The following is a 17,304-nucleotide window of genomic DNA, read 5'->3' on the forward strand; positions in this document are numbered from 1 at the left end:
GGGGGGGGTAATTGGATCGATACAGCTTTGCTGACTCAATGCCAGACACTGAGACCTAGAAGAGCTCACGCATGCTTGAGACAGAAGTTCTCGTTCCTCGTCGAAAACCAGGCAGAGAGAAGTAGTGTACGTAGTGATGAATCTTTTACGCCGAACTTGGATCCCGGTGTCGACAGATACAGATATGTAAACGCGACGCCAGTGACAATTCTGTAATGTGAGGCATTTTGATGTCGTGAAGTTGGGCGTGTCGCCATGTGGCTCATTTCATTCCATTTCGTCCCATTTCATCCCTTCCAGGTCCCTTTATTCCGGTTGTGCCTGTGCCGGAACACCATACATTGTAAGTAATTGGAAAGTGTCATGATCCGGCTCAGCAGTTTACAATGTCTTCACCCTCATCCATTCCCCTGTACCCACGCCCAAATTCAAGCCATTCCGGCCCCACCATTCTCTCACCTCTCCCTCACCTCCACCGCCGACGGCATCCTCCATGGCCTCTTCAATATCGCACGTCTTGTACTCGACCCGTAGGCCGCTCTTCCTGGACATCTCCTTCCACCATTGCAAAACACCGGCGTGACCATTCTTCGTCGCGCCGACGAGGACCTGGTTATCAAAGATCATCTTGTTGCCTTTGAAGCCGAACCACATTTCCAACACGGGGACATGGCCGTGCTGGGACGCGAGGCGAGCCACGCCGTCTTCATGCGCGTACGGGATGCCGCTTGTCTCCCACCATTCGATGCTATTGGTGCGCCCGCTCTGCGCTGCTAGGAGGATCGATTTGCCGACTTTGAGATGGATCTCGCGGTCTGTGCCGGCGAGCTTTTGCGAGTTGATGCGCCACCACTCGAGAACCTCGACGTGGCCCTTGGCGCTGGCGGACTCAAGTGCTTTCTCCGTGTATGTCAGTTTGAGGCCCGAGTTGAGCCACCAGTCCAAGACTTCGACGAAGCCGGCTCGAGAGGCGCCGTCCATGGCTTCGGGACCGTATTCTTTCTTGATGACGGCCGGGCAGTCTTTCCACCATTGTAGGATTGTGGGGGAGTTGTAGATCAGGGAGGCTTTGTGGGGGAGAAGGGCGAGGCCGAAGGAAGTCCAGAAGATGTCTTTTTGTTGCAGGGCCAGGTACGTCAAGAGGTCGGTCATGGAGAAGCGGAAGATGAGGCGCGTTGCGATCGGGGAAAGCGTTGTTGGCGGGTTGGAGGAAGTGTTTGCGAAGTATTTCTGGATCAGAGCGAGGGGTTGGGTGAGGATAGTGTACTCTAGTGAACGTGCTTTGGAGCCTGGCTTGGGGACTAGAGACTCCCATTCGTGCGGGACGGAGAGATGTGTATAGATGCCCAGTGCGGTAGCCAGTTCCCAATCTCCCAGGTAGTCAAGTATCATAGTCCAAATCTCACTCGGCAGTGATGGTTTAGAGGAGGCCGACTTGTGAATGGGAAGATGTGACATGGATGAATTCGTCTTGAGTTGGGTTGATCGCAGCACCGCTTGTGCCTCGCTTTCCACCTCTTCAATGATGTCTCCCGGGCCATCCCACTGCCATTCAATTTCAGGTTCACTGTCGTGTCCGAGAGGATTCGGGCCCGGCGTGGTAAAATCAACGGGGTCCTCGGCGTAGTCCCACAGTGCGGGAGAAAGCACATGCACCCAGTCCCATTTCCGTTGAAGTTTGTTCAACTGCCTCTTCCAGGTAGGGTGTTTCCACTGGTCCACACTCATCTCAGGCAATAGTGCTATCCTCTTTGAGACGTCCCAGCACCTGAGCACGTGCAGAATGACATCTGTGGTAAAGCCGCTGAGCATGAGGGAGATCATTCCGGCATCCATGACGATGAATAAGAGATCGGCCCATCGGGAGAGACGGTGTCCCTGCATCATGACTTGGTTGCGGTATGGGTCTTGCGGTCGGTTCTCAATCCAATGCACGTCCTCCAAGTCAACACTTGGATCCATGTACTGCTGGAACTCGGCTTTGGAGCATTCGGAAATAACGCGAAGGTTCAGGTCGGGGTTCTGGAGGAGGTATGGGAGGACTTCAGGCCCGATCTTCTCGGTCACGTAGAGAAGAGCATTGACCCGCCTGCGACTTGGGCGGGGTCTCGCTGGCACCCCCATTTCGAGGACACGGCGATTCTGGTAGAGGAAGGGAGTAGAATTGGGAAGGGGCAACCAACAGTGTTATAACCTTGGCCTGTGAGGCATCGGTGGCAAGGTGGTGATCGGTGAGGGCGAGTGGAGGACAAGTCGAGAAACCGGGGTCAGCGATTCGGTCGGAGGATTTGTGGGCTCGCTTGAGGGACCATCGATCGTGGAGGCAGCAGAGGGAGTGAGCCGTATTGTTTGCTGTCGTGGCTGTCTTGAAAGATGGGATCAACAGATGGACTGGCGGACGCAGGAATGTGTGACCGCATATCGCAAGCCATGTGGCCGCTTCACGACAGAATGATAGGCGGCTTCTTCCCCGCCGCCATTCCGTCCACAGCGTGTCGTTCTCGTTATGTAACCGCCGTAACCTTGATGGCCTCGACTCTCATTGGCACTTCACCGACACCTCCGCAGACTCGGTGATGGAAGTGATGGACACCGGGTGAGCACCTCGCCAAACGAGGCTTCCGTATAGCCTTGTCTGGCGGTGAGTGCTGCCTGATTGCATAGCAAACATTCTTGCTCAGGGGCGCCTAAGTTAGGAGTGCGTCTCCCTCATTACAGTGCCTGTTCCTTCTCCTTCCGCTCCGAACCAACAACCACCCACCCCTCTCACGTCTCTAATTCACAAGAGGTTGAGCTATCACTGTTGTCCTGAAAATGAGCTCAGGTGCTGCCAACGAGATGCCTCTGACCGATGTTGCCTCGTTTGTCCAACACCTACAGGTCTCTCGCCGCATTGTTGCTCTCTTGGGCGCCGGTCTCAGTGCGTCAAGCGGGCTGCCTACGTTCAGAGGTGCTGGCGGCCTGTGGAGAACCTTCGATGCCACGATGCTAGCTACACCCGAAGCCTTTCGGCAAGATCCAGGTCTCTCATGGCAGTTTTATTCCTACCGACGGCACATGGCCCTCAATGCTAAACCAAACCGCGCTCATCTGGCCTTGGCAGAACTCGCCCGCCGGAATCCCGACTTCATCGCCCTCAGCCAGAACATCGACGGTCTGAGCCCTCGTGCTGGCCATCCTGCAAACCAGCTTAAGCTACTGCATGGAAATCTATTCGACGTCAAATGCTGGGATGAAGGCGGTTGTGGCTATTCGCGCAAGAACGACTTCAGCGACCCCATCGTTCCCGCCTTGGCCCTTCCCGCAGAAAATCCAGACTCTGAACTCAAGGCCGCCGCCGAGAGGAAGAAGCATGCCCTACTCCGAGGCGCCGATATCTCAGACATCAACGTCGATATTCCCGAACTGAAGCCTGAAGATCTGCCCCAATGTCCATCCTGCAAAAAGAACCTCCTCCGTCCAGGGGTCGTCTGGTTCGGAGAGTCGCTACCCGAAGACGTGATGAGCGACGTGGACGCATACTTTTCCAACCGTCAGAAGATTGATCTCATGTTGGTGATTGGTACAAGCGCCAAAGTCTATCCTGCTGCTGGCTACACGAACATCGCTAGAACCAAGGGTGCGCGTGTCGCTGTCATCAACATGGACAGGGGCGATGCGCGGGAGCTCACAAAGAATGACTGGTTCTTCGAAGGAGACGCAGCAGTTATTTTGCCGGATATCTTGAAGACCGTGATTGGAGAGATTGGAGCGTTTGATGATACGAAGGCGCCAACGCTATGAATTCGGCAGACTTATGACTTCAAAGTATAGGAGACTACATGTGCCACTGCATTATGCACAAAGCTAAAGAGTACAAGGCAGCTGAAAAATTGTATCTCAGGCAGGACATTGTGGCGCTGTATATGATTCTCAGCCGTCTTGCTCCTGGCGTTTCGGACTTATGTGGCTCGAGGAACAGTACACCCGCAACGAACGAAATGTCAGGCCAACCATGGAGGAGAGTTCTTCAAACCTAGTGTCTGGTCGGGCTGCGATACTTGGCGGTCCTTTTGACGGTGTGTGGATCATCCTCGGATCGACTACTGTGCGGAATGCTGATAGGGTCGTTGGGGGCGTTGGGGGCCGGATCAACGTCAACCAAGCGAAGCCTTCTTCTATCCCGCTGATTCGTACAGAGACTTCTCCTCAGTCTTTGCTATCTCAAACTCGGCCTCACGCTGTCTGCTTTGCAAAGTACGCCATATTCTACGCCGATGCCACGCGAGGCGTACGGCTGGGCTTGGTCGCCTTCCACATGCGAATCACCGGTCAGGACTGCAGCTCGGAAAAACGTCTTGGCTTCTGGCTACCTTCCACTCCATTCTATTCGCGCTGGCCTGGCACCAGGCAACCAGCAACCGTTCGCGGTCATGCAACACCGGCAGGCTGGCGCACTAGCAAGTTGAACCGGACTTTCAGCTTTCTCCTTCGCCTAGCCACAGATCGCCCATGATTGCGCGTGCTCCTGATGCACTTTTGCATGTGCATCTTCCGCCGCCACATATGGCTAGAAAAGTACTGTCTCGTGCATGGCAAGCATGGTTTTTCTTTGTCGTCGAGCTCAACCGGCGACCATCGTCAATAAGGAATCCGAGACAGAGGAGGAGGGATATCGCTTGCTAGAGGTGATCGCAAATCCCCAACATGGCTTCCAAGAATCCCTTCTGGTCATTCGGCACTCCTCTAGGAGTACAGCCGCCGCACGCAATTTTCGGCCGACCGAGAGAAAGACAATCGCAGATTTACCATACATGCCTGCCATCTAGCGAGGATGTCACCAGCTACACCCACGCGACACCGGACTCGGCATGGTCGCAGGCATCTTTTCAGGCGTCGACATTTGCCTACGACACTTCAAAGGGTGAAAAAGTGACTGTTCTAGATGACACGTCTTCTGGCCAAGCCCGCAATTGGCCCTTGACCCAGAAGTACTATTCCACTTCGCCGACAGACCACGATCTTGGATGCCTGAAGCGGACACTATGGAAGACGATCCTTTTGCCGACCTCGATCATCATCCTGCCGATGGCTTGCCTTGTCACAGGGCTATTGGCCTTAATCTTCGGCTACAGAGTCAGATCCGAGGCGAGCCTCTTCGAGGAAGTCTCCAACTCTCACACCTTGAACAATCATGCTGTCGTGCTGGTGAACTATTCGGCAACGCGAATAGCATTCGTCGCTTCCTGGGCGTCGACACTTGCGCCTTTGCTGGCTGGCTTCATCATGAGCCTCACAAGCTTTCAGTACGCACTCATAATGTGGCAATCCTCGAGCGGCGACCAGCAACAAGACCTCCCGACGCCATACCAGTATAGCATTCTCGTCGGGCTTTGTTTAGCATCGACGGGCAGGTTGGGGAGGTATCTTTCCTACTCCCGAGAAGATGGCGTCGTTGTTCCACCAGTCCTCCGTCGTGCCGCACGCACTCTGGCCTTGACGTTGCTCTTGGCCTGCATTGTCTTCGGTGCCGATACTGCCCTGCATTACACGACCTCGACCATCAATTTCGACCAAGTGACCGTCTCTCGGGAGAGCCACGCATACGGATATGAATTGTCGTCACAATGTCTTGCACTAAATCGTACGGAGAACTTTGGACTGCCGTGCACCCGGAACGGTGTCATCGGCGCCACGGACTATGATGCGTACGTGGCAGGCCAGAACGAGATCTTCTACCTCCAACGGGGCACCTCCAATTTGAGCGAGATTCGCCTCGTTGGCGCGCCCCCCTCCCTGCCATCGAACACCACTTCCGCCGGCGCCGCGAAGGTCGCGCTCTTAACACCCCAGAGCGCGAACCTGTCTCCCTTCCGCGACTTCCAAGCCCATACTGCGGGCGTTATAACAACGTGCGAGCCCATCAGTTCCCAGTGCACTTGGATCTCTGAAGGCCCGGGCCAATACTGGAGCTCGTTCAACTGCAGCGAAAACTTCTGGGGCGTATTGGGCAAAGCCCCCAACCTCACTGACAAAGGTATGCTCGGCGACGACAGCTCCATCCCCCCGCTCGGCTTCAAACCCGGAGCCGCGCTTCAGTACTCTTTCTTTATGGACAAAGAACTGGTCATCCCCTACGATTCACATGGCAACCTTGGCCCATTCATGTCTGATGCCCAACTCATCAACCCTGTGTACCTGGGCGTGGCGGCCCGATTTCAGGACACAGCCCAGCGTGCCGGCGTCGACATGTCCTCCGACCCGGGCATTTATCGCGGCCCGACTCGCTACCTGGATTTCACGCTCCGCTGCCGCTACACGACCTACCTCGTCGACTATGCCTGGGTGAATTCGACTGCCAAGGTCCGCACGCTCACGCCGTCGCCCAATGGCACCATGGCGGAGATGTTCCACGGCTACAACATCGTTGGCGCAAGTGACAGCTTCGACAACGACCTGCAGGATTTCATCCTCGAGGCCGCGCTGCAACCCACCGCACAGGCGTTGGCCGACAGTTTCGCCAACAGCTACTCCTCACGCATCATGTCCGTCATCGGACCGTTTCTCTCCGGCCGGGCAAATGTGCAGGAACAAATGCGCACGCCGCTGCTGGTGGCCAAGGTGCCCAAGATTCCACTCGCCATCCTGGTCGCAGGGTGTTGCTGCTACATTGTCTTTGGGTGCGTCTGTGCCGTGATCGCGTACCGCGCTCTGAGGACGGTGGATGTGCGGGATCTCGCGTTTCGATTCTCGCTACCCGCGTTGGGGCTGCACGCTTTTAGGGACGTCAGCGTGGAAAGAGGGGCCGTGGACGTGGACGTGGGTGGGAGGGCACAGGACAGCCATCGAGTGTTTGATGAGACCAAGATTAGGGGCGAGACCATGAGAGTGGCGGTCGAGGGGAATCCGAGGAGTGGGTTTGTTCTGAAGAGTCTGGTTTAACAGGAGCGGAGCAGTGGCAGTGAGAGACGCGTGTGTTATGCGCCATATCTACCTTGAAATCAGGCGGATGTGCGGACGGTGCGAAGAATCTTGCGGGCGAGATTCCTCGCCAGATCCGTGCGGGGTTCTTCAATCACGAGATTGCGCTCATCGCTGTGTCGTGATCACGGTCGAGATGCAGAGTGGCTTAGACTGTAAATCCTTGGGTATAATTTGTACGATATAACCGTCAAAGACTCTCGCCGGTTCTAGTACTAAGTAATTACTGTACTCACAGCCGCATCAACACCGCATCATACAGGCCCAGATGGGACGCACCACGAGAGTGACGGCGGTATCCACGGCCTACCGCCTTATCCACCATCTACTTACTATATTATTACCCCCTCCATTCTCACCACGTTCTTGGTGTAGTTTGTCAACGTCTCATTACCCTTGGGCTGTCGTTTTCATCCTTGATCCGCGGCCAGCGTCAGCGTCCGAATATTTCCAGGCGGGTGGCAACACTTGGATATGATACGCAATACGTAATATATAACTCCACGCTCACTTACAGCTATCCTCCTCCTCCTCCTCCTCCTCCTCCTTCTTTCAATCCGTCCATCACTCCTCCGTCGTCTGCACGCCCGTCAAAACAGGCACCCCCTCCTGCAACGGCGTCAAAAACCCCGGATCAACCTTCAGCCCACCAGCGCGGGAGACGAACCCGGAACCCAGAAGGACTTGCTCCTCCTCCAACAGTCTCGACCCGTCAATGACGACGAACGTCTGCGCCAATGCGGTCTCCTTGCCTTTGTCCTCCGCCCCAACCACCACGGGCAAGGTGATTCCAAACGTCCCGGCCTGGGCATTGTGCACGATCTCGTCGGTCCGCCCGAGACCCTGCACCAGGTTGAACGTGATGAAGCTGTCAATGCCTGTCAAATTCACGGCCGCGAGGACCGAGACGGGCTCCCCCTCCCCGTGCGGTGCTGAGGCGGTAATCATGGCCAATGTGTCGTGGAGTTTGGGCGCTTTGACAGTCTCGATTTCGTGCTGATTTCTTCCGTTGCCCGCTAACCCGGAGCCGGGCGTCGTGCAGCATATCGTCTGGATGTACGGCGGGCAGGTGGGTTCGCAGAAACAAGGGCAAGCCAGCGGGCGGTCGGGGCGGCCCCCTGTCCGACCGCGAGGGTGGGAGGGCCGGATTTTGTCGAGGAGTGATTTTTGGGGCCCTGCGGCGTCGTTTTCGATGGTGGACTCGAGTGGTTCTGTCCCTTGAGAATCGCTTGATGCAGAGTTGGCTCTCGATGCCGGTGACGCGTCTGATCGCGATCCTGGAGTAAAGCAGCAGATTGTTTGGATGTTTCGGGGACAGTCCGCTTCACAGTGGCATGGGCAGGAGAGCGGCGGGATCACAGGGCGGCCGGGAAATCGTGGCCCTGGAGTCCTTGGGAGTTGTGGCAATCGGTCCGAGACGCCGGAAGTGTCGCTGTCGCTGTCGCTGGTGGTGTCGGTTGTTGGCGAGCTGCCACAGGCGCAACAGCTGGGATTACACCCCGGCGCGCAAGTCAAGCATCTTGCCGAACAATCGGCGTTGGGAGGCTGGTATTCGTCGAGGATGTCGGTCCATCTGAAAAAGTCGTTGAATTTCTCGTCGCCGGCGTGGAACGTGCCTGCAATGATGTAAATATAACTTGGAGACCGGTGTCGCGCAATCACACACTTACCTAGGAGAGATTTATATCTGTTCACTTTGACCGGATCAATTGCTGTGTCGCCGGCAGCATTGGATATGACCGTCTGTGAAGAATTGCGCGCCTCTGCAGCCAGCGTGGAAGTCGCAAGCAAGACGATGGCCGTGAGGACCGTTACTGGACTGGTGATCATTGTGGTCGTTTATGCTTCAAGCGTGCGTTGCGCAAATTCGCCCAATCCAAGGTTTGGGCAGAGTACGGAGTACGACTGGATAAAACTCGCGACGTTGTCTTGATAAAGGAGCCCATACAGAGTCTGAAAGTGAGAAACTTACCGTCACATTGCGAAGTACATTCTGTAGCTTATATCGAGATCTTCATATTCAGCTCGTGGCAATGGCAAGGCAGACCAGGGACGAGACCAGGCCTCGCTCGTAAAGTCCTTCCTCATCGCGTAGGGCTGCAGACACATCGCATGGTGGACATGTGCCCGAGTGAGCTGATTGGCAAGGAGCTGAATGGCCCCTTCGTGCCGCTGTTGCAGGGGAGGTAAAGGCATTGGTCCTTGCAGTCAAAGCTCAAAGAACCTACTGTGCGCGGGGCATGGGCCCTGGATGGGGGGCCTAAAAGGAGGGTCACTGTATCGAGCGCTGTTGTACCTGAAGCTCGGCAGGACATGTGCAATTGCTAATTAGGATTATAGGGGCTTTGCAGGCGTTAGGCGTCCAGTTCAGCTGAGAGTGTCGCTACGTATCCGCATGGCTTCGAGTGGTGAATTGAAGCATGCCAATCAATCCTCGGTGCCCCTTTGTGCCCTGCCCGGTGCCTACCAAGCATCATTATCGGTGGTGTCATAATTACTCAATTCCTGGGTACCGAGTGCGGCCGTACTAGGCTGATCTCACAGTTTACAGGCCTTCTGTTCCTCAATGCACTTGTCCTTAGGTGGTGAAGCCACGTAGCAGGCGCAGCCGTGAGAGCCCCTCGAGCCGAAGAACCAACCCGTGGGAGAACCCGGTCACGAAGAGCATCATTCGCCGAACAGTTCAACATAAGCTTCTGCACGGGCATGAAAGCTGCAAGCTTGATATGCATATTTGGTACTTTTGGTACTGTATATTTGCTTATGAAATGCGGTAAAGATCTCTGTCCCGGCAGATCAGAAACTAAGTACTCCGTACTGCGTACTATAATTACGAAGTAACCCGCAACTCTCAGCTCGCTTATCCACCGCCACCAAGCCAGTACAGATCACCGAACGTCTACTGCTGACGGGGTAGTCGAAGGTCGCTAGGTACAGCCACTGCCATTGAAGTCACTAGTTGGAACCACCAGTCCGGTTTTGCAAATGGAGCTAAAAGATTGATGCTTTTAGAAGTCAATTCATTCGAGCTCTTGCGTGCTCGACTACCTAGGCATGTGCACCCCAGCCAGTTCCGCACGCATGGGACGAGGCCGGTCATCAAATGACGCGAAATCAAAGGACAGATCTCGCACCAGCATGCAGGGAGAGGCAAATCGCTTCCATATGTCTGCAACAAATCGGAGAACTCAAAGTCGTAGAGTCATGCATCATGCGTAGTCCACCTTGCCACGCGAGTCGTAGGGATGCGAGCCTTGCCCGTGTACTGTTTGTCTCAATCCTAGCAGACAGTGGCCGCGCGAGGGACTTTGTCCGCCAGTCGCCATTGCCTTTTGCCATGCCGCAGTCTGTAAATGTCATAGTTCCGTTCTGAAGCCGTTAACTCGTCAAGCCTCTGGATAGATTTGAAAGTCAAAGAATGTATTGGTTTTGGTTTTGGTCTCGATTTCTGCTTCGGTCGAGTCCGTATAGCAAGCAGACAGTAGCAGCAGAAGATGGTCACAATCGCGGCCACAACGACAACCACGCTGTTGTGGAAGGCGATCGTTCCAGATTGTGTTATAGCTCGAGAATGGTGGCCGAGGCGCGCCAGAGCTGTCGACGCCGTGACTCGATTTTCGTGAGCCAATGATATCATGGTCTCAAGGAAGGCTGTAGGCTATCAGCATACACCTTAGCATGGAGGCATATCAGTTTCCGTACTATAAGTGGCCATCACGGTGCAAGAATATTTCATCGGCTTCCAGAACAGCAGCATTGAAGCCGGTGCCGCGAAAAGTGCAAGCAGCCTAAGGTGGAGGCGTCCGACCATTTGACACGGTATGGTAATGATGGCGAAAAAGGTGCCGAGAGAAGCAGTTGCTGCTTCGATATGCGCCAATGCCTGGTTGACTCTGTCAAGCTTGGTGGACACCCGTCCGGCAGCAGTATGCGCATTTTCGAGCTCGGATGCTATAGAACCAGCGGAATCCTTGATCCGCTGTCCCAGAACGAGGTTTGCTTCCTGGGCCGAGGACAACTCCTTGCTGAGCTCGAAGTGATGCAGCGTATCGTCTAGCTGCATGGACTGGATACCGGCCATCTGGTCGAGATTGGTCTTTAGCTGATGAACGAGTCCGTGGACATCCTAGCTTTTGTTAGTCCCCGACTTCAGCCAGAGTAGCATAGCCATACCTCGGCAAATGCCTCTACATGTACATTCTCCAGCGCTCGAGTCGCTGACAGAGCCAGATCGTGGACATTGGCAATATCTCGTGTTTGAGAAGCAACCAATTCCGCGTTGTTTTCACTCGTTTTGGCGGCCGTCTCTTGCAGCAACATTTTCAAGCCTGTGAAATCGGCCAGGACACCTCGGAGAGCCTTCGTTGATCAGTTAGCAGATTCCGCGGTGTGGCTGCATGATCACGCACCTCGCGAGCTTGTGAAATGTCAGAGTCAGTGCTCGCCAGTGCCTGATGTAGGCCTTCAGAAATATCAAGTAGGCCATTCTTGGCGACTTTCATGGATTCACGAAACGAACCAAGCTCGACTTTCTGCTGTGCTTGAAGTCCATCACGATATTGGCGCTGAAGCTTGTGCACATGCTGAACCTCTTCCTTCTGCTGTCTTAGGAAGTCCAACCACTGAGACCGAGTGGAACTGAGCGCAATCCGAAATTCAGGGAGAAGTTCCGCGAGCTTCTGGTAAGAATGAAGCGCCTCCAGCCTCGTAGATTCCAGGGTACTCGCTTGACACAACGTATTGGCGTCTTGCTTGTTGTTGCTATAGCTTGTCCAGTAATAGTGTTCCTCCATCAACGCTCCGAGACAAGGAGCCACAGTTCGGCTGCTGACCACGTCTATCTCATGATCAAGCCGCTGGGGAATGGTGAGGATGGATTTGCACGCCGATGGAACTTCTGCTCGACCTTCGCCAGTCTCACAAACAGCCACCCGCACTGCGTAGACTGACTTGGCTCTTTCTAGCAGCTCATGTTTGCCATCCTCCTGGGCCATGTTCGCTCCCACAGTTTTGCATGTGACTAGCAACTGAGCTGCTGCTGCTTGGTGACAGGTCGACTGCGTGGCAAGAGTGGTCACCATGTGCATGGCCTTCTCGAATACAGGATCGGTGTCTGGTTCTCGAAGAGCGAGGACGTCGGTGAGGCTTGGCTGAAGTTCATTGTGAGGCTTCCAGAAGACTGGCCATTTGAGATCCGCTGGCACAATCAGCGCGTCATCGGGTGCTGGAAGTATGCTTACCTTTCAGGAATTTTGCATGTGTATGGCCGATAAAAGCAACAACCGAGGCCAGAAGGAGGCGACGTAAAATGGATGGCACTAAAGAGTGCCCTGATGACAGCATCTTTGTCGGCGTTCCAACTGCAACGCGCGGCGGCATGAAGCAATACTGATGGCAGCAAGTCCGTCAAGGACAAAAGAAATGGTCAGGCAAAGGAGAAACAGAACGATCGATCGGTGAAGGAGCGAGGCTTGATGCCTGGCTTTTGGAACGAGTTTCAAGCAATCAGTTAGATTTATACGACCCTTGTTGGGCAGTAGAACAAGTGAATCTGAAGTCACGGTGAGTTCTGGCGATATTTTCACATGGAGCTCACCTTCTGGTCAAGCAAAGGTGAACCAAAGTGAGTACTGCAATAACATGACTTGCAGTATGCGGTCGTGTCTCAGAGATGAAGGGTGGTAAGTGAGGAGGCCCAGGGGTGACAACTGATAGAAGACTTATTTAGGAGGTGACTGTTGTCCCACACATCTTGACGACCGGGACGATGAGAATCCCGAACTGTGCTAGCTAGCAGATCATTAACCGAGCTTGCCAATGACAACACTGATGCTTGAGTCTTCATTGCACCTCAACCTCGACGGTTCATTGAATCTTGCTTGCATTGGTGCTGGGCCCAAACTGATCTCGTGTCCCCAGCACTCGTGTCGCTCAATATCAAGAAGCATCTCTTGCCGGAAGCTAGACTGAGCGCCAGATCCTTTCAACGATTACTGTGAGAGGCGAACGCTTGCCTGAATCAATTAGCCATGTGAAGATGCCCAAAATCAGGTGCGAGGGGCGGCCGCTTATTCCAGAGGAAGCCACGCCGCCTGCAGGCACATCTCGGCACCAGTTCTACTGTATGTAGACGCCCAAGTGGTACGGAGCGTGGCAGTACGCCCGCGGAAATGATGTCCGATCTTGAGCAGCAACAAGCCGTGCATCTTAACGGTCGAAACCTTGCACGCATACTGCAAAGTCAATTTCAACCTCCTGCTCAGCCGTTAACGTGTATATATCCATCGGAGAAACCGTGCCGGGATATGACCACGGAGCTCTTGGCGAATTCGCTCCTAAATTTGTGTATGTCTACCCAGTGCCTAGGGAAGCACATTACCATTGGATATGGTTATGTTTCACACGCACTCGTGGGGACACGGAGTACCGACATTGAACAAAAATGTCTCAGCATAGGCATTTCAGGCCTTAGTGGCTTCCTGCCGTGGGCGAAGGTAATGCTTTCGGCTACATGTGACCCTAGCCACCCAGAAGTGGAAGGCTGCTCATGCACTTCGGACAGACACCACAACGGTGAGTGTGCCCCCACCACGTTTCGGCATTTGCCTGCAGTTCTTGTGGACCAATTGCTCCGCTCCGTCGTTGAGAAAGAAGATAGCACGAGAAACAGAACTTCGAAAACCAGTCAACGTGACAAGAGCCATTAGCGGTGAAGAAAAACTATCTAGCAATATCCACTAGGTGATTTCTACTATCACAAGCGACCGAAGGCTGGAGCATATTGCAGATTGAGGCCTGTCGACAGAGACAACGCTCCTAAAGCAGCGTGGAGGGTACGATTAGTTCTCACAGCAATGAAGGATCATGTCGTAAGGCAAAGTCCACATCTCTGTAATCGTGATGCAGGGCTTCAGATTGGTCGATACTCTGGTAGATAACTGAGCAGGCCCATAAATTCGAAATCTTTGGTCCACCAAACCCACAACCGCACAATCTTCGCTTCAGCAGGCCGATAACTGCAGAATCTTTAGTTCAACGCACAAGGCTGGTATCCAGCGCGAAAGCCCCCACATAGCCTTGGCCAACCCCACTAAGCAGGGGTTCCCATGCAAACCCAAGAACATGCCTTCGCATTCAGAGCAGATATCTGATGTGCCGGCACTGAAAAAAATTCTTCTTTCGCTCTGTACCACGGCACAGCAGCGCCGACAGGAGCATGATTAGGCGGGGATGTTCAACGTTCGAGCAGCATGAGAGAGCCGAACGAGTTCGCTAGAGGTAGGGTTTGCCGACAGCCGACGAGGCTTGGTGGATTCTCGGATTGATCAACCCGACTCCACCTCTTTGAGATCTGACGACCATACCACATTCGGTGACCCGGGAGCGATCGATATCAAATGCCCCTCACACCCCTCCACCAGCCTCCCTCCCTCAATGGCAGCCTGCTGCTCGCACCATGAAGAACCACATTTCTGCTGTACGCGGATGGACAGAGTAAGTCGTTGACCAGAACAATAGGTGGTCCGCTCCGGCATACCACTCTCTGCATCTCGTCAGCTCGTTCTTGGCATGGAGCACTCTTTACACCTTGGCACCCAGTCGTGAGAAAGAGAAAGACGGTGGCAGGATGGCTGGCAAGAAAAAATTTTCAAGACGATGCCCGTCTATGGCAAAGAGTTGCCAGATGATGAAGACCTTCGCAAGATTGCTCCGTCCTATAGCAAGGCGAGAAATTTTGATCAAAACTCTTGCTCTCGCCCAGCTGAGCTCTTTTTTTTCTTCTCTTCCTATTCTATCGTCCATACTTGAACTTGAGAGAGCTTCCTGCCCAACAGCAGCACCAACACCCACAACAACACCAACACCAACATAACACAACCACCACCACCATCATCACAATGGGCTGCTTTTTGTCTCGTTGCTCGCGTGTCGTCGGTGACGACGACACCCTCCCTGCCGCCCGCCCGGCAGTCTTGCCGGTGCCTGCCTCCTCTCCCTCCTCCCGCCTCCCAACGCCGCCCATGTCAAGGGTGGCGTCGCCAGCGCCAACTGGTTAGGGGCCAGTTGAGACGCCGGTGGCCGAGGCCACTAAAACCTTTGTCCCGCCCTCCCTGACCCGGAGGAGTTTCCGCGCGCCATCGAGCGCAACAACTGTGGTCTTCTCGCTGGTGCATGGCACCACCACCGCCGCCGCCTCCCCCGTTGCCTCGCGGGTGCCATCCGGCGCCAGCGAGTGGTACTCGGTGGTGTGCTCCTCGGAGTCGTCTTCCCGGGCGTCTTCGGGCGCTGCGGGGTTGTCTTTTGGTGCAGCGGGGGCGTTTTCTCGGGTGTCTTCCCGGGCACCTTCGGGTGCTGCGGCAGTGTCGTTGGGGGTGTCTTCCCGGGCACCGTCGGGCGGTGCGGGGGCGTCTTCTCGGGTGTCCTCTCGGGCACCGTCGGCGGCCGTGGAGGGGCGTGCTCCTGGAGCACAACAAGAGGAGTAAGTATCCCGAGCCTATAACGCCCTTTGTCTTTTGTTCCGCAAACGGCATGCTGACATAAGCCCTCACCAGAGTTGACACGATCCTGGCCGCGTACACAAAAGCACGTGACCAGGCGCTTGCAGAGGGCCTGGACCCCAACGACATCGATGTCATGTACATGGACATCCTCAACTCTCTCCTCTCTTCCTCCTCCCAACAACCATAGCAACCAGCTATGGAGGCCGCCAAAGAGCTCCTGAGGACGGCTGTGCGGACCTTTTTCACACACCCCAAACAAATCCTCATCATCGACGCCATTCTCCTACACTCTGTGCTGCAAATGGATGATCTGAATCTCCTGCTACAATCACAACCCAAAGACATCCGAGCACTGCTGAACCCTCTCCGCAACGCACGCCTGATCGCCACCGGAGCAAGAGCTGAACAAAAAGTCACTGGCGCGAGACCGTCTTCTCGAGAATACTACTACTGTCCGTTCCATCCTGCGATCGACGCGATCAAATACAAGATTGCCAAGCTGCGCAAGAAAGTCGAGGCACTCTACCAGCAAGATGAGAACACCAAGCGGAAAGACTGGCGCTGCCCTCGCTGCAAAGCTGAATATGAAGAGCTCGACATCCTTGACAAAGTCAACGAGGACGGCTTCTACTGCGACAGATGCGGTGCCACCCTTGCACAGAACGAGCAGGCAGCACGGACAAACATGGACAGAAGCAACCACGAGAAGATCCGCAAGCTGAACGACCAACTCAAGAAATTCGACGCCATGATCCTCAAGATCGACCGGCAAGACATACCCGAAAACGACTTCCAGAGCGCGTGGGACAGAAGAAAATATGTTCCCCGCCCTCATGGCAGCGGACGGCAGGACACAGCCGAGACACAATACATGACTCTCAACCGACCGGGCCTGAACCTCAAGAAACACGGACAGCCCGAGCTCGTGAAATCAGAAAACCTCACCGTCAACCTCACGACGAGTGAAGACCAAGAGAGAGAAGAGGCCGAGCGGCGTGAAACCAGACGCAAGCAGCTCGCCCAGCAGAACCAGCTACCAGACTGGATCACAAACACACTACACAACAACAGCAATGCCTCCACATCTGATCTCGGTGAAGCAGGAGCAGTCGCCAACGGCACTGCCATGGCACCATCAGAAGACTCTGGCGCTGAAGACATGGACAACGAAGACGAAGGAGACTTTGAGGACGTCGAAGTGGACGCACCTGCTCCTGTTGTCGGCCTGAAGAGAGAACACAGCGTCGCATTCCAAGACGACAGCGATGACAACGAAGACTTTGAAGATGCCGTTTGATGACAACGAAGACTTTGAGGACGGGGTTTGATGACGACGAAAGACTTTTGGGGACGGGGTTTAATGACTTTACGAATTTCTTTTCTCTGCGGCTTTCAGTTCGGATTGGGATAGACTTTTGCTTTTAGTTCGGGTTTCGGTATTCACGTTGGCGTTCAAAGAGGGACACGGCATGGGATGGGATACGGGAATTCAGCGCAACAATCATAGGTGGCGCCAGAGCGCCAGAGCGCTTCTTCATGTACAACAGAGAGGGATTACAGAACCCTAATGTCATGATGCATACAACTTTGTTCGTTGTCGCTGAGATCGTTGCTGTAGACCTCTTGACTTTGGGATAGCGTCTTGCCAGCCACCTTCTCGCTGCCCACCTTCTCGCTGCCCACCTTCTCGCTGCCCACCTTCTCGCTGCCCACCTTCTCGCTGCCCACCTTCTCGCTGCCCACCCTCTCGTTGTCCACCTTCTGTTTATCCTGCTCCTCGCCATCCACTTCCTCGCCATCCACTTCCTCGCCATCCACTTCCTCGCCATCCACTTCCTCGCCA

At 54.6% G+C, this 17,304-nt stretch overlaps 6 protein-coding genes across 6 annotated transcripts; 3 read left to right on the plus strand and 3 right to left on the minus strand.

Annotated features, from left to right (window-relative positions):
* Positions 1–381: 381 nt before the first annotated feature.
* Positions 382–2,124, minus strand: A1O7_00149 (uncharacterized protein; the record flags this gene model as incomplete). Its single annotated transcript, XM_007754191.1, has 1 exon — positions 382–2,124. The coding sequence occupies one exon, from the start codon at positions 2,122–2,124 to the stop codon at positions 382–384; it is 1,743 nt and encodes a 580-aa protein (XP_007752381.1).
* A 690-nt stretch (positions 2,125–2,814) lies between these two features.
* A1O7_00150 (uncharacterized protein) lies at positions 2,815–3,783 on the plus strand (the record flags this gene model as incomplete). The annotated part of the gene is made up of 1 exon (XM_007754192.1): positions 2,815–3,783. One exon carries the CDS (start codon positions 2,815–2,817, stop codon positions 3,781–3,783), a length of 969 nt encoding a protein of 322 aa, XP_007752382.1.
* Positions 3,784–4,686: 903 nt separating this feature from the next.
* Positions 4,687–6,921, plus strand: A1O7_00151 (uncharacterized protein; the record flags this gene model as incomplete). The annotated part of the gene is made up of 1 exon (XM_007754193.1): positions 4,687–6,921. The coding sequence occupies one exon, from the start codon at positions 4,687–4,689 to the stop codon at positions 6,919–6,921; it is 2,235 nt and encodes a 744-aa protein (XP_007752383.1).
* Positions 6,922–7,524: 603 nt separating this feature from the next.
* A1O7_00152 (uncharacterized protein) lies at positions 7,525–8,790 on the minus strand (the record flags this gene model as incomplete). The annotated part of the gene is made up of 2 exons (XM_007754194.1): positions 7,525–8,576; positions 8,631–8,790. 2 exons carry the CDS (start codon positions 8,788–8,790, stop codon positions 7,525–7,527), a joined length of 1,212 nt encoding a protein of 403 aa, XP_007752384.1.
* A 1,450-nt stretch (positions 8,791–10,240) lies between these two features.
* Positions 10,241–12,303, minus strand: A1O7_00153 (uncharacterized protein; the record flags this gene model as incomplete). The annotated part of the gene is made up of 5 exons (XM_007754195.1): positions 10,241–10,611; positions 10,663–11,086; positions 11,134–11,319; positions 11,370–12,157; positions 12,201–12,303. 5 exons carry the CDS (start codon positions 12,301–12,303, stop codon positions 10,241–10,243), a joined length of 1,872 nt encoding a protein of 623 aa, XP_007752385.1.
* Positions 12,304–15,657: 3,354 nt separating this feature from the next.
* A1O7_00154 (uncharacterized protein) lies at positions 15,658–16,758 on the plus strand (the record flags this gene model as incomplete). Its single annotated transcript, XM_007754196.1, has 1 exon — positions 15,658–16,758. The coding sequence occupies one exon, from the start codon at positions 15,658–15,660 to the stop codon at positions 16,756–16,758; it is 1,101 nt and encodes a 366-aa protein (XP_007752386.1).
* Between the last annotated feature and the right edge of the window lie 546 nt (positions 16,759–17,304).

This window comes from Cladophialophora yegresii (genome assembly GCF_000585515.1).
Source record: "Cladophialophora yegresii CBS 114405 chromosome Unknown aczIN-supercont1.1, whole genome shotgun sequence".
NCBI classification, from domain to species: domain Eukaryota; kingdom Fungi; phylum Ascomycota; class Eurotiomycetes; order Chaetothyriales; family Herpotrichiellaceae; genus Cladophialophora; species Cladophialophora yegresii.